Source organism: Panulirus ornatus, chromosome 5 (genome assembly GCF_036320965.1).
Source record: "Panulirus ornatus isolate Po-2019 chromosome 5, ASM3632096v1, whole genome shotgun sequence".
NCBI lineage: Eukaryota > Metazoa > Arthropoda > Malacostraca > Decapoda > Palinuridae > Panulirus > Panulirus ornatus.
In genome coordinates, this window is record NC_092228.1 from 46,411,825 (window position 1) to 46,429,107 (window position 17,283).

Sequence of the window (17,283 nt, forward strand, 5' to 3'; positions counted from 1 at the left end):
CACACCACACCCCACACACCACACACCCCACACACCAACCCACACACCACACCCCACCCACACCCACACCCCACACCCACAACCCCACACAACCCACACCCCACACACCACACACCCACACCCACACACACCACACCACACCCACACCACACCCCACCAACCCCAACACACCACACCCCACACACCACACCCACACACCCCACACCCACACACCCCACACACCACACCCCACACACACCCACACACCCCACACCCACACCACACCCCACACCCACACACCACACCCCACACCACCAAACCAACACACCCACCCACACCAACCCCACACAACACACCCCACACACCACAACCACCCAACCCCACACACACACACACACCACAACCACACCCACACACACACCCCACACACCACCCCCACACCCCACACACACACCACACCCCACACACCACACCCCACACCACACCCCACACACACCCACACACCACACCCCCACACCCCACAACACCCACACCCACACACCACACACACCACCACACCCCACCACCCACACCCACACACACCCCACACCCACAACCCACACCCCACACACCACACAACCCACACCCCACACACCACACCCACACCCACACCCACACACCACACCCCACACACCACACCACCACACCCCACACCCCACACACCCACACACCACACCCCACACACCACACACCCACCCACACCCACACCCACACCCCACACACCACACCCACACACACCACACACCCACAACCACACCCCACACCACCACACCCCACACCCCACACCACCCACCCCCACACACCACACACCCCACACACCACACCCCACACCACCACACACCACACCCCACACACCCACCCACACCACACCCCACACCACACCACACCCCACAACCACACCCACACACCACACCACACCCCACACCCCACACACACCACACCCCACACCCACAAACCCACACCCACACACCCCCACACACACCACACCCCACACCCCACACACACCACACCCACACCCACCCCACACACCACACCCACACCCCACAACACACACCACACCCCACACACCACACCCCACACACCACACCCCACCACCCCCACACACCACACCCCACACCCACACCCCACACCCCACCACACCCACACACCACACCCCACAACCACCACCCCACACACCACACCACACCCCCACACCCCACACCCACACCCCACCACACCCCACACCCCACACCCCCACACCCCACACCCCACACACCCCACCACCCACCCCCCACAACCCAACCACCCACACCCCACACACCACACCCACACACCCACAACCCACCCCACACCACCCCAACCCCCACACCACACCCCACACACCCCCCCACCCACACCACAGCCCCACACCCCACACACCACACCCCACACCCCCCCCCCACCCACACCCACACACCACACCCCACACACCACACCCCACACCCCACACCCCACACCCACACCACCCCACACCCCACAACACACACCCCACCACACCCCACACACCACACCCCACACCCCAACCCACCCACCACACCCCACCACACCACACCCACACCACACCCCACACACCACACCCCACACACCCACACCCCACACCCCACACCCCACACACCCACACACCCCACACACCACACACCACACCCCACACCCACACCCCACACACCACACCCCACACACCCACACACCACACCCCACACACCACACCCCACACACCACACCCCACACACCACACCCCACACCCCACACCCCACACACCACACACCACACACCCACACCCCACACACCACACCCCACACACCACACCCCACACACCACACCCCACACACCCACACACCACACCCCACACCCCACACACCACACCCCACACACCACACCCCACACCCCACACACCACACCCCACACCCCACACACCACACCCCACACACCACACACCACACCCACACACCACACACCACACCCCACACACCACACACCACACACCACACCCCACACACCACACCCCACACACCACACACCACACCCAACCCCACACACCACACACCACACCCCACACACCACACACCCACACCCACACACCACACACCACACCCCACACCCCACACACCACACACCACACACCACACACCACACCCACACACCACACCCCACACACTACACCCCACACACCACACACCACACACCCCACACTCCACACCCCACACACCACACACCACAGCCCACACCCCACACACCACACACACCACACCCCACACCCCACACACCACACCCCACACCCCACACACCACACACAACCATCCCTCATACCACTATACATGACAGTGACCAGCCCCCCCTCCCCCCCCCCCAAGATAAGGGAGATAAGAGATTGTCACGTCTTGTTTATGGTGAGGGGGGCGGGGGGGGGGGGCTCCTCCACGTTGACCTCCCTAGAGCAGGAGCGCCCTCTGGGGTGTCGCGACCAGAGCCATGGCTCGACCAACCCAGGGGGGTGGGGAGGGGGGGGGGTGAGGTGGTCACAGAAAACGTGCGGTGTGTGTGTCAACTTTGCTGTTGGGTTTTTGTGCCTATTATTAGACACTTTGTTACACCTGTACACTGTAATGGCCACTTCGTTATAACTGTTCACTGTAATGGCCACTTCGTTATAACTGTTCACTGTAATGGCCACTTCGTTATAACTGTTCACTGTAATGGCCACTTCGTTATAACTTCACTATAATGGCCGCTGCGTTATAAATGTTCACTATAATGGCCGCTTCGTTATAACCACTGTAATGGCCACTTCGTTATAACTTCACTATCATGGCCACTTCGTTATAACTTCACTATCATGGCCACTTCGTTATAACTTCACTATCATGGCCACTTCGTTATAAATGTTCACTGTAACGGCCGCTGCGTTACAACTGTTCACTGTAATAGCCATTTCGTTATAACTGTTCACTGTAATAGCCATTTCGTTATAACTGTTCACTGTAATAGCCATTTCGTTATAACTGTTCACTGTAATGGCCATTTCGTTATAACTATTCACTGTAATGACCATTTCGTTATAACTGTTCACTGTAATAGCCATTTCGTTATAACTGTTCACTGTAATAGCCATTTCGTTATAACTGTTCACTGTAATGGCCATTTCGTTATAACTATTCACTGTAATGACCATTTCGTTATAACTGTTCACTGTAATAGCCATTTCGTTATAACTGTTCACTGTAATGGCCATTTCGTTATAACTATTCACTGTAATGACCATTTCGTTATAACTGTTCACTGTAATAGCCATTTCGTTATAACTGTTCACTGTAATAGCCATTTCGTTATAACTGTTCACTGTAATAGCCATTTCGTTATAACTGTTCACTGTAATAGCCATTTCGTTATAACTGTTCACTGTAATAGCCATTTCGTTATAACTGTTCACTGTAATAGCCATTTCGTTATAACTGTTCACTGTAATGACCACTTCGTTATAAGTGTCGAGTGTCATGGCCGCTCCTTCGTCATATGAACAGCGTCGCCACACGCTGGGTGACCACAGCTGACCCTCATACATGAGAGTCATCAGGTCACAGGTCAAGGTCAAGGTCACAGGTCACATGGTGACCCAGGGTCGTCCGCCCGGTGTGTGGAGGTCGCCTGGCCACTTTCAGGAGGGAGGCGCCCCTCGGGGCCAGTAGGCGGCCCTCGGGGCCAGTAGGTCGTCCGCCCCGCCCTACAGCAGGGAGGCGGGCGACCTACACTACTTACGCTATTCGCAGGAGAGATACGCGCTCCAGTAGGCGACGTTGAAGAGGGCGAAGACGAGGGGGAAGGTGATGCGTGCGATGACGTCAATACGTTTACTGCGGGTGGGGAACTTGGCCAACCAGGATCGACAACAGTCCTTACGAGGCCCTTGAAGATGGACCTCACACAGGTGGTTGGTGGCGGCGGAGGAGGAGGACCCACCACCCACGACCCCCTCCCTGTAGGGCGGCACCAGCAGACGCTGATGTGCGGGGAGGACGGGAGAGATACAGAGAGGCACGGAGAGATAGAGGCATGGAGAGATACAGAGAGGCACGGAGAGATAGAGGCATGGAGAGATACAGAGAGATATAGAGGCACGGAGAGATAGATACACATAGAGAGATAGAAACACGCAGATAGAGACAGAGACACAGAGAGATAGAGAGACAGAGACACAGAGAGATAGAGACACATAGAGATAGAGACACAGAGATAGAGACAGAGACACAGAGAGATAGAGACAGACAAAGACATAGAGACACAGAGGTAGAGACAGAGACACAGAGATAGAGACAGACAGAGAGATAGAGACACAGAGACAGACACATAGACGCAGAGACACAGAGAGATAGATATACAGAGAGGCAGAGACACAGAGAGATAGAGAGATGTTTACCATCTCCTAACACACAAACACACACATACGAACGATGGTGCCCTTGTGGGGCAACACACGTTCGATCCTTTTTATGATTACATACGATATAATTACATTAACTAATGATCAATTTCACTGAATAATTATTTCAACTAATGCTCAAATATGTTAACTAATTAAGTTAATGATTTATTATATTACCTAATATTCAATAATTGTTAAATAATCATATTCACTAATGTTCAACATTAACTAATTATATTTACTAATGTTCAATAATTGTGTTGTTAAATAATATGAACTAATTATATTAATTAATGTTCCATCACATTAATTAGTTATAATAACTAATGTTAACTTATATGAACTTCCTTCCTTCATATAAAACTAATCCCATGACACTCCATATAATAACTAATAACTTCACTCATAAATGACAGTTATCAATAATGAGGCAAATGTGAGGTTGGACCTCACACATCTCTCTCATATCTCATGAGATCATCATCTCTGATCTGAACTGGTCTCATACAACACCAGGTCTCTAGCCTTCATACCTACCATAGAAAACGCCGGGAACCCGTTCTCCATCTGGGGGGGAGGGGGGCATGTGAACATGAGGCACAATGCAGATATTGTGTGTGTGTGTGTGTGTGTGTGTGTGAGTGTGTGTCTATGTGTGTGTGTGTGTGTGTGTGTGTGTGTGTGTGTGTGTGTGTGTGTGTGTGTGTGTGTGTGTGTGTGTGTGTGAGTGTGGGTGTGTGTCTATGTGTGTGTGTGTGTGTGTGTGTGTGTGTGTGTGTGTGTGTGAGTGTGTGTGTGTGTATGTGTACAAATATAAGAAATATTTCATTCAATATATATATATATATATATATATATATATATATATATATATATATATATATATATATATATATATATATATAACCATTATCATAATCATCATTATTATTATCATCATCATTATTATCATCATTATTATCATCATTTCTCAGGTCAAGTGGCAGTTATGTGGTTGCTCGTACTCACCCTCTCCCTAACCATGCTCGGGTAATCGGGCATCGGGCCCTCGTTATCGGGCGAGTAGTTAGCGTGCTGGTAGTCCAGGCGCTGGGGTGGGGGTCCGTGGGGGTCATGGTGGGGGTCATGGTGGGGGTCAGAGGTCGAGGCCATCATGGAGGCGGCCTCGAACGCGGCCTGGTTCTCCAGGTCCCACCGTCGCTGCTGCTTCTTCAGTTTCTCCCGCTGCAGGTCCGACCTGGAGGCGTAGTTGACCAGGGCGAACTCGAGCAGCGCCCCGAACACGAAAGTAAGGCACACCCCCGTCCACACGTCTATGGCCTGCCAGGTGAGTACCAACGGGTGAGTCAAGGTCAGCAAGGATGAGTCAACAGCAGGAGGAGGAGGGGACGACTCACCGGTCATGAGTGGAGAGGGTCGTGGGTGAGTAAGAGGGAGGAGGGAGGTGGAGGAGTTATATGGATGAGTGAAAGTAAGGGTGGGTGAGTAAGTGTGGGTAAATGAGTAATGGAAATTAGTAAATGGTGGGTAAGGATTGAGATGAGTAAGGGAAGAGTGGGTGAAGGAGAGGAGGGGGAAAAAAACAACAACATAAAAGTGTGATAATAAAGCAGGATCGTGATAGAAGCCCCAGAGAAAGTCGGTGAATGAACGCCCTTCATGAAAGAAGATTCGGAAAGCGAGAGAAAGAAGGAAAGAAGAACATAATTCCTGGAAGCCTCGGCTTGAATGAGGCTGAGCTACACAGCGTAGCGGGGTCGGCCGTAATGAAACTCCAGAACTATTGTGGTTCCACCTGTCTCCTGCTTCTTAAGAATTAATACAAGATGACCTAACGTCCTACCACAATTTTAATTCACTTTTCGGAATATATATATATATATATATATATATATATATATATATATATATATATATATATATATATATATATATATATATATATATTTCTTTTCACACCAACAGAGATCTTATTTCTATACTATCCGTGATCTTCGAATCTTCTGAAACACGAAAAATAAGGAAGTACGACAATTACCGTGTGGAAATTCATTAATAATAGTGTGCCATACAAAGTTTTCCTAAATACTACATCAGAGAAAACGTTAACAGTTGTAAGGGTAACAATATTAATACTTGTTACATCGAGATATATATTTTTATCTTCGTTTATATACGTAAATACATTTTGTTTCTGGTGATAATGTCTGTTTTTTCTTGTCACAGCGATGTATATATTTCATATTTAGGAAACCTGTCAAGCTTTTCAATTCTATCGGGCTTTTCAATTTGGTAATGCGACAAAAACCATAATAAACTCAACATACATTAGTATCCCACTCAACTATTTTCTTTTATTCGGTATTGTAGAAAACGGACGTAAACGTTTAAGGACAAACTATTTCTAATTCTCTTGTTGCTTTCAACGGCGACATACACACGAATATACTTGAATTACTCGCAAATATCACATGTTCGCCTTAAACTGTTAATCATAATAAGTGAAAACCCTTTCAAAATTGTATAAATGAATACAATAAATATATAAAATGTGATATATATCAAATGTGATATATATCAAATATAACAAAAATAATTTCACTTCCTTTAAAATAGATCCAGAAATATTGAGAGTTTGGCTTTAATTTCATTCCGTGATTACCTTTAAATTATCAAATATAGAATAATTTCTTGAACCTTTTAAAAAATATAAAAATAATTTGGAGGATTCACAAAATAATCATTTATGACTGCAAATAATCCATATGGATTATTTTGTCAATATTACTTTCTTTATTAACAATTATCAAATCTTAACAGATAACATGATTTGCATAATCCTTATGTTTATATTTATATTTACCTTATTCTCCTTTATCACATTTCTTATTTCTTTTCTCTATTTCTGCGTTTCTTATTTTATTGTTTATAATTTGGTTATAATTACCTCCCTTGTAAGTTATTAATGACCTGGATATGACTTTAGTTATCTATTGCCATCTTTACTACTTATTTCTTTATCTATTACACTTTCTCTCCGCTGTATTCCCTAGAATGCATTCTTTATATTTGTTTTATTGATTTTATTTTTTTTCAATTTATTGACATTTTTAAATTTATTGATTTCTTTCACAATTTATTGATTTTTTTTTACAATTTATTGATCTTTTACAATTGTTTGATTTTTTTTTTACTAATCATTGATTTTTTTTTTTTACAATTCACTGATCTTTTTTTACAATTTCTGATCTTTTAGAATCTGTTGATCTTTTTCGTTTTATTGATTTTTTTACATTCTATTGATCTATATTTTCGCTTTATTAATCTTAATTTTCGTTTTATTGATATTTGTTTAGTTATATTGATCTTTACATTCGTTTTATTGATATTTTCTACACTCCATTGATCTTTTTTTTTCGCTTCATTTTCGTTTAATTGATCTTTATTTTGTTATACTGATCTTTACGTTTGTTTTATTGATCTTTTTTTACATTCCATTGACCTATATTTTCGATTTATTAATCATTTTCGTTTAACTGATCTTCATTTTGTTTTATTGATCTTTACTTTGTTTTATTGATCTTTACTTTTGTTTTATTGATCTTTACTTTCTTTTATTGATCTGTACTTTGGTTTTATTGATCTTTACTTTCGTTTAATTGATATTTTTTTTGTTTTATTGATCTTTACTTTCGTTTTATTGATCTTTACTTTTGTTTTATTGATTATTTTTTATTTCAGTTTTGATTTTCACTGCATTGTTGATGTGTGAGCGGTGTTGATGTGTTGACCTTACCTTGGTGTAGGAGACGGGCGGGAGGGACTGGTTGATGTGTTGACCTTACCTTGGTGTAGGAGACGGGCGGGAGGGACTGGTTGATGTGTTGACCTTACCTTGGTGTAGGAGACGGGCGGGAGGGACTGGTTGATGTGTTGACCTTACCTTGGTGTAGGAGACGGGCGGGAGGGACTGGTTGATGTGTTGACCTCACCTTGGTGTAGGAGACGGGCGGGAGGAATTGGATGATGTGTTGACCTTACCTTGGTGTAGGAGACGGGCGGGAGGGACTGGTTGATGGGTTGACCTTACCTTGGTGTAGGAGACGGGTGGGAGGGACTGGTTGATGTGTTGACCTTACCTTGGTGTAGGAGACGGGCGGGAGGGACTGGTTGATGTGTTGACCTTACCTTGGTGTAGGAGACGGGCGGGAGGGACTGGTTGATGTGTTGACCTCACCTTGGTGTAGGAGACGGGCGGGAGGAATTGGATGATGTGTTGACCTTACCTTGGTGTAGGAGACGGGCGGGAGGGACTGGTTGATGTGTTGACCTTACCTTGGTGTAGGAGACGGGCGGGAGGGACTGGTTGATGTGTTGACCTTACCTTGGTGTAGGAGACGGGCGGGAGGGACTGGTTGATGTGTTGACCTCACCTTGGTGTAGGAGACGGGCGGGAGGAATTGGATGATGTGTTGACCTTACCTTGGTGTAGGAGACGGGCGGGAGGGACTGGTTGATGTGTTGACCTTACCTTGGTGTAGGAGACGGGCGGGAGGGACTGGTTGATGTGTTGACCTTACCTTGGTGTAGGAGACGGGCGGGAGGGACTGGTTGATGTGTTGACCTCACCTTGGTGTAGGAGACGGGCGGGAGGGACTGGTTGATGTGTTGACCTTACCTTGGTGTAGGAGACGGGCGGGAGGGACTGGTTGATGTGTTGACCTTACCTTGGTGTAGGAGACGGGCGGGAGGGACTGGTTGATGTGTTGACCTTACCTTGGTGTAGGAGACGGGCGGGAGGGACTGGTTGATGTGTTGACCTTACCTTGGTGTAGGAGACGGGCGGGAGGGACTGGTTGATGTGTTGACCTCACCTTGGTGTAGGAGACGGGCGGGAGGGACTGGTTGATGTGTTGACCTTACCTTGGTGTAGGAGACGGGCAGGAGGGACTGGTTGATGTGTTGACCTTACCTTGGTGTAGGAGACGGGCGGGAGGGACTGGTTGATGTGTTGACCTTACCTTGGTGTAGGAGACGGGCGGGAGGGACTGGTTGATGTGTTGACCTTACCTTGGTGTAGGAGACGGGCGGGAGGAACTGGTTGATGTGTTGACCTTACCTTGGTGTAGGAGACGGGCGGGAGGGACTGGTTGATGTGTTGACCTTACCTTGGTGTAGGAGACGGGCGGGAGGGACTGGTTGATGTGTTGACCTTACCTTGGTGTAGGAGACGGGCGGGAGGGACTGGTTGATGCCAGCGTTCTGTGTGGACATGGTCAGGAGTGTGGTGACCCCGAGCGCCACACGTGCCGGAACAGCATATTGATCCAACCAGAAGGAGACCCACGAGACGATGACCAACATACAACACGGGATGTAGTACTGGATCAAGTAGTAGGAGAACTCCCGCTTGAACTTGAGGTTGACCTTGAGGCAGCTGTACTCTCCTGTGGGAGGAAGGAAGGAGGGAGTTGTACTCTCCTGTGGGAGGAAGGAAGGATGGGAGGGGGTTATACTCTCCTGTGGGAGGAAGGAAGGATGGGAGGGGGTTATACTCTCCTGTGGGAGGAAGGAAGGATGGGAGTTGTACTCTCCTGTGGGAGGAAGGAAGGATGGGAGTTGTACTCTCCTGTGGGAGGAAGGAAGGATGGGAGTTGTACTCTCCTGTGGGAGGAAGGAAGGGAGGGAGGGAGTTGTACTCTCCTGTGGGAGGAAGGAAGGGAGGGAGGGAGTTGTACTCTCCTGTGGGAGGAAAGAAGGCTCCCCACCCACCCGCGCCATGGCCCCAGCTGACACTAAGGCTACCCACCCACCCGCGCCATGGCCTCAGCTGACACTAAGGCTCCCCACCCACCCGCACCAAGGTCCCAGCTGCCACTAAGGCTCCCCACCCACCCGCGCCATGGCCCCAGCTGACACTAAAGCTCCCTATCCACCCGCACCATGGCCCCAACTGACACTAAGGCTCCCTACCCGCCCCATGGCCCCAGCTGAGACTAAGGCTCCCCACCCACCCGCACCATGGCCCCAGCTGACACTAAGGCTCCCCACGCACCCACGCCATGGCCACAGTTTACACTAAGGCTCCCCACCCGCCCGCCATGGCCCCAGCTGACACAAAGGCTCTCCACCCACCCGCATCATGGCACCAGCTGAGTAAGACTCCCCCACCCGCACCATGGCCCCAGCTGACACTAAGGCTCCCCACCCGCACCATGGCCCCAGATGACACTAAGGCTCCCCACCCAACCGCCCCAAGGCCCCAGGTGACACTAAGGCTCCCCACCCAACGCACCATAGCCCCAGCTGACACTACGGCTCCCCAACCACCCGCATCATGGCTCCAGCTGACACGAAAGCTCCCCACCCGCACCATGGCCCCGACACTAAGACTCCCCAGGCACCCACGCCATGCCCCAGCTGACACTAAGGCTACCCACCCATCACCATGGCCCCAGATGACACTAAGGCTCCCCACAAACCCGCCCCATGGCCCAGGCTGACACTAAGGCTCCCCATCCACCTGCACCATGGCTCCAGCTGACACTAGGTCTCCCACACACCCGCACCATGGCCCCAGCTGACAATAACGCTCCCCACCCACCCGCACCATGGTCCCAGCTGACACGAAGGCTCACCCCGCACCCACGCCATGGCCCCAGTTGACACTAAGGCTCCCCACCCGCCCGCGCCATGGCCCCAGCTGACACTAAGGCTCCCCAGCCGAACGGATCATGGATCCAGCTGACACTAAGGCTCCCCATCGACCCGCACTATGGCCCCAGTTGACACTAAGGCTCTCCACCCACCCGCACCATGGCCCCAGCTGACACTAAGGCTCTCCACCCACCCGCGCCATGGCCCCAGCTGACACTAAGGCTCCCCACCCGCCAGCATCATGGCCCCAGCTGACACTAAGGCTCCCCACCCGCACCATGGCCCCAGATGACACTAAGGCTCCCCATCCACCCACCCCATGGCCCCAGCTGACATTCAGGCTCCCCACCCGCCAACACCATGGCCCCAGCTGAAACTAAGGTTCCCAACCCACCCGCACCATGGCCCCAGCTGACAATAAGGTTTCCCCACCCATCCGCACCATAGCCCCAGCTGACACTAAGGCTCTCCACCCACCTGCGCCATGGTCCCATCTGACACTAAGGCTTCCCACCCACCCGTACCATGGCCCCAGCTGACACTGAGGCTTCCCACCCACCTGCGCCATGGCCCCAGCTGACACTAAGGCTCCCCACCCACACGCCCCAAGGTCCCAGCTGACACTAAGGATCCCCACCCACCCGTGCCATGGCCCCAGCTGACACTAAGGCTCCCCACCCACGCGCGCCATGGCCTCAGATGACACTAAGGCTCCCAACTCACGAGCCCATGTCCACAGCTGACACTAAGGCTCCCCACCCACCCGCGCCATGGCACTAGCTGACATTAAGTCTCCCCACCCACCCGCATCATGGCCACAACTGACACTAAGGCTCCCTAACCGCACAATGGTCCCAGCTGACACTAAGGTTCCCCACCCACAACATGGCCCCAGATGACACTAAGGCTCCCCACCCAACCGCCCCAAGGTCCCAGGTGACACTAAGGCACCCCACTCACCCGCACCATGGCCCCAGCTGACACTAAGCCTCCCAACCACCCGTATCATGGCCCCAGCGACACTAAGGCTCCCCACCCGCACCATGGCCCCAATTGACACTAAGGCTCCCAACCATCCGCCCCATGGCCCCAGCTGACACTAAGGCTCCCCACCCACCTGCACCACGGCCCCAGCTGACACTAAGCCTCCCCACACCCGCACCATGGCTCCAGCTGACAATAAGGCTCCCTACCCACCCGCACCAAGGACCCAGCTGACACTAAGGCTCCCTACGCACTCGCGCCATGGCCACAGCTGACACTAAGGCTCCCAACCCACCCGCGCCATGGCCCCAGCTGACACTAAGGCTCTCCACCCACCCGCGCCATGGCCCCAGCTGACACTAAGGCTCCCCATCCACCCGCGCCATGGCCCCAGCTGACACTAAGGCTCCCCACCCGCCTGCATCATGGCCCCAGCTGACACTAAGGCTCCCCATCCGCACCATGGCCCCAGAGGACACTAAGGCTCCCCACCCACCCGAACCATGGCCCCAGCTGACATCAAGGCTCCCCTCCCGCCCACACCATGGCCCCAGCTGACACTAAGGTTCCCCACCGCCCGCACCATGGCCCCAGCTGACAATAAGGCTCCCCACCCATCCGCACCATAGCCGCAGCTGACACTAAGGCTCTCCCACCCGAACCATGGCCCCAGCTGACACTAAGGCTTACCACCCACCCGCACCATGGCCCCTGCTGACACTAAGGCTCCCAACACACCCGCATCATGGCCCCAGCTGACACTAAGGCTCCCCACCCGCCTGCGTCATGGCCCCAGCTGACACTAAGGCTCCCCATCCCGCACCATGGCCCCAGAGGACACTAAGGCTCCCCACCCACCCGAACCATGGCCCCAGCTGACATCAAGGCTCCCCACCCGCCCACACCATGGCCCCAGCTGACACTAAGGTTCCCCACCGCCCGCACCATGGCCCCAGCTGACACTAAGGCTCCCAACCACCCGCCCCATGGCCCCAGCTGAGACTAAGGCTCCCCACCCACCTGTACAATGGCCCCAGCTGACACTAAGGCTCCCCACCCACTCGCATCACGGCCACAGATAGCACTATGGCTCCCCATCCACCCGTACATTGGCCGCAGCTGACCTTAAGGCTCCCCATACACCTGCGCCATGGCCCCATTTGACAAAAAGGTTCCCCACCCACCCGCACCATGGCTCCAGCTGACACTGAGGCGCCACACCCACCCGCGCAATGGTCCCAGCTGACACTAAGGCTCCCCACCCACCAACGCCATGTCCCCAGCCGACACTAAGGCTCCCCATCCATCCGCGCCATGGCCCCAGCTAACAGTAAGGCTCCCCACGCCCCTGCGCCATAGCCCCAGCTGACACTAAGGCTCTCCACCCGCCCGCACCATGTCCCCAGCTGACGCTAAGATTCCCCACCCGCACCATGGCCCCAGCTGACACTGAGGCTCCCCACCCGAACCATGGCCCTAAATGACACTAAGGCTCCCTACCCAACCGTCCCAAGGCCCCAGGTGACACTAAGCCTCCCCACCCACCCGCATCATGGCCCCAGCTGACACTAAGGTTAACCACCCGCACCATGGCCCCAGCTGTCACTAAGGCTCCCCACCCATCCGCGCCATGGCCCCAGCTGACACTAAGGCTCCCCACACGCACCATGGACCCATAAGACACTAAGGCTCCAAACCCACCCGCCTCATGGCCCCAGGACACACTAAGGCTCCCCACCCACCTGCACCTTGGCCCCAGCTGACACTAAAGCTACCCACCCACCCGCACCATGACCCTAGTTGACACTAAGGCTCTCCACCCACCCGCACCATGGCCCCAGCTGACACTAAGACTCTCCACCCACCCGCGCCACGGCCCCAGCTGACACTAAGGCTCCCCACCCACTCGACCCATGGTCCCAACTGACACTAGGGCTTCCAACCCAGCAGCCCCATGGCCCCAGCTGACACTAAGGCTCCCCGACCGCACCATGGCCCCAGCTGACACTAAGGCTCCCCACCCGCACCAAGCCCCCAGATGACACTAAGGCTCCCCAACCACCCGCCGCAAGGCGCCATGTGACACTAATGCTCCCCACCCACCCGCACCATGGCCCCAGCTGACACTAAGGCTCCCCACCCACACGCACCATGGCCCCAGCTGACACTAATGCTCCCCACCCGCACCATGGGCCCAGCTGACACTAAGGCTCCCCACGCACCCGCGCCATGGCCCCAGCTGACACTAAGGCTCCCCATCCATCCGCGCCATGGCCCCAGCTGACACTAAGGCTCCCCACCTGCCTGCATCATGGCCCCAGTTGACACTAAGGCTCCCCATCCGCACGATGGCCCCAGATGACACTAAACCTCCCCACCCACCCGCCACATGGCCCCAGCTGATATTAAGGCTCCCCACCCATCAGCACCATCGCCCTAGATGACACTAAGGCTCCCAACCCACCCGCCCAATGGACCCAGCTGACATTAAGGCTCCCCACACGCCCACACCATGGCCCCAGCTGAACCTAAGGTTCCCCACCCAACCGCGCCATGGCCCCAGCTGACACTAATGCTCCCCACCCGTACCATGGGCCCAGCTGACACTATGGCTCCCCACGCACCCGCGCCATGGCCCCAGCTGACACTAGGGCTCCCCATCCACCCGCGCCATGGCCCCAACTGACACTAAGGCTCCCCACCCGCCCACACCATGGCCCCAGCTGGCACTAAGGCTCCCCACCCAACCGCACCATGGCCCCAGCTGACAATAAGGCTCCCCACCCATCCGCACCATGGCCCCAGCTGACAATAAGGCTCCACACCCATCAGCAACATGGCCCCAGATGACACTAAGGCTCCCAACCCACTCGCCCCATGGACCCAGCTGACATTAAGGCTCCCCGCACGCCCACACCATGGCCCCAGCTGACACTAAGGTTCCCCACCCAACCGCGCCATGGCCACAGCTGACACTAAGGCTCCCAACCCGCCAGCGCCAGGGCCCCAGCGGACACTAAGGCTCCCCAACCGCCCGCACCATGGTTCCAGCTGACACAAAGGCTCCCCATCCACCCGCACCATGGCCCCAGCTGACACTAAGGCTCTCCAACCACCCGCACCATGGCCCCAGCTGACACTAAGGCTCGCCATCCACCAGCGCCATGGCCCCAGGTGACACAAAGGCTCCCCATCCGCCTGCATCATGGCCCCAGCTGACATTAAGGCTCCCCATCCGCACGATGGCCCCAGATGACACTAAGGATCCCCACCCACCCGCCCCAATGCCCCAGCTGACATTAAGGCTCCCCACCCGCCCACACCACGGCCCCAGCTGACACTAAGGTTCCCCACCCAACCGCACCATGGCCCCAGCTGACAATAAGGCTCCCCACCCATCCGCACCATGGCAGCAGCTGACATTAAGGCTCTCCACCCACCCGCGCCATGGCCCCAGCTGACGCTAAGGCTTCCCACCCACCCGCACCAAGGCCCCAGCTGACACTAAAGCTCCCCACCCACCCGCCCCATGGTCCCAGCTGACACTAAGGCTCCCCACCCACGCCACGGCCCCAGCTGACACTAAGGCTAACCACCCACCCGTGCCATGGCCCCAGCTGACACTAAGGCTCCCCACCCACCCGTACCATGGCCCCAGCTGACACAAAGGCTCCCCACCCGCACCATTGCCCCAGATGACACTGAGGTTTCCCGCACATCCGCCCCATGGCCCCAGCTGTCACTAAGGCTCACCACCCGAACCATGGCCCCAGATGACACTAAAGCTCCCCACCCACCCGCGCCATTGCCGTAGATGACACTAAGGCTCCCCAACCCCCCGCACCATGTCCCCAGCTGACACTAAGGCTCCCCAACCGCACCATGGCCCCAGATGACACTAAGGCTCCCCACCCACCCGCCCCATGGCCCCAGCTGACACTAAGGCTCTCCACCCACCCGCGCCATAGCCCCAACTAACACTAAGGCTTCCCACCTACCCGACCATTACCCCAGCTGACACTGAGGATCCCAACCCACCCGCGCCATGGCCCTAGCTGACACTAAGGCTCCCCACCCACGAGCCCCATGGCCCTAGCTGACACTAAGGCTCCCCACCCACCCGCGCCATGGCCCCAAATGACAGTAAGGCTCCCCAACCACACGCCCTATGGCCCCAGATGTCACTAAGGCTCCCCACCCACCCGCGCCATAGATCCACCTGACACTAAGGCTCCCCATACACCCACGCCATGGCCCCAGCTGACAATAAGGCTCCCCAGCCGCACCATGGCCCCATATGACACTAAGGCTCTCCACCCACCCGCCCCATGGCCCCAGCTGACACTAAGGCTCCCCACCCGCCTGCACCATGGACTCAGCTGACACTAAGGCTCCCCACCCACCCACACAATGGTCCCAGCTGAAAATAAGGCTCCCCACCCACCCGCGCCATGGCCGCAGCTGACACTAACGCTCTCCACCCACCCAAACCATGGCCCCAGCTGACACTACGGCTTCCCACCCACCAGTACCATGGCTCCAACTGACACTAAAGCGCCCCACCCACCTGCGTTATTTCCCCAGTTGACACTAAAGCTCTCTACCTACCCGCCCCATGGCCCCAGGTGACACTAGGGCTCCCCACCTGCACCATGGCCCCAGCTGACACTAAGGCTCCCCAACCACCCGCCCCATTGCCCAGCTGACACTAAAGCTCCCCATCTGCCCGCACCATGGCTCCAGCTGACACGAAGGCTCCCCACCCACCCGCAACATGGCCCAAACTGATAATAAGACTCCCCACCCACCCGCACCATGGCCGCAGCTGACACTAAGGCTCTCCATCCACCCGCGCCATGCCAAAACTGACAATAAGGCTTCCCACCCACACCGCAACATGGCCCAAGGTGACACTAGGGCTCCTCACCCACCCGCGCCATGGCCCCAAAAGACACTAAGGCTCCCCACCCACTCGCCCCATGGAACCAGCTGACAATAAGGCTCCCCACCCGCCCGCATCATGGTCCCAGCTGACACTAAGGCTCCCCACCCACGAGGAACATGGCCCCAGCTGACAATAAGGCTCACCACCCTCCCGCGCCATGGCCCCAGCTGACACTAAGGCTCTCCACCTATCCGCGCCATGGCCCCAGCTGACACTAAGTCTCCCCATCCACCCACGCCATGAC

General features: G+C 54.5%; 1 protein-coding gene across 1 annotated transcript in view; it reads right to left on the bottom strand.

The window, feature by feature from the left end:
- The window catches only part of LOC139748815 (glutamate-gated chloride channel-like), a 20,282-nt gene extending 4,423 nt beyond the window's left edge, over nt 1-15,859 (bottom strand). The window contains exons 1-5 of the mRNA XM_071662246.1: nt 15,742-15,859; nt 9,671-9,900; nt 5,462-5,773; nt 4,991-5,020; nt 3,790-4,030 (exon numbers count right to left, since the gene is read on the bottom strand). Of these exons, the coding sequence (XP_071518347.1) occupies nt 3,791-4,030; nt 4,991-5,020; nt 5,462-5,773; nt 9,671-9,900; nt 15,742-15,859 (930 nt within the window). The 3' untranslated portion in view covers nt 3,790. The remainder of the gene's footprint in view (nt 1-3,789; nt 4,031-4,990; nt 5,021-5,461; nt 5,774-9,670; nt 9,901-15,741) is intronic.
- Nucleotides 15,860-17,283: the final 1,424 nt, after the last annotated feature.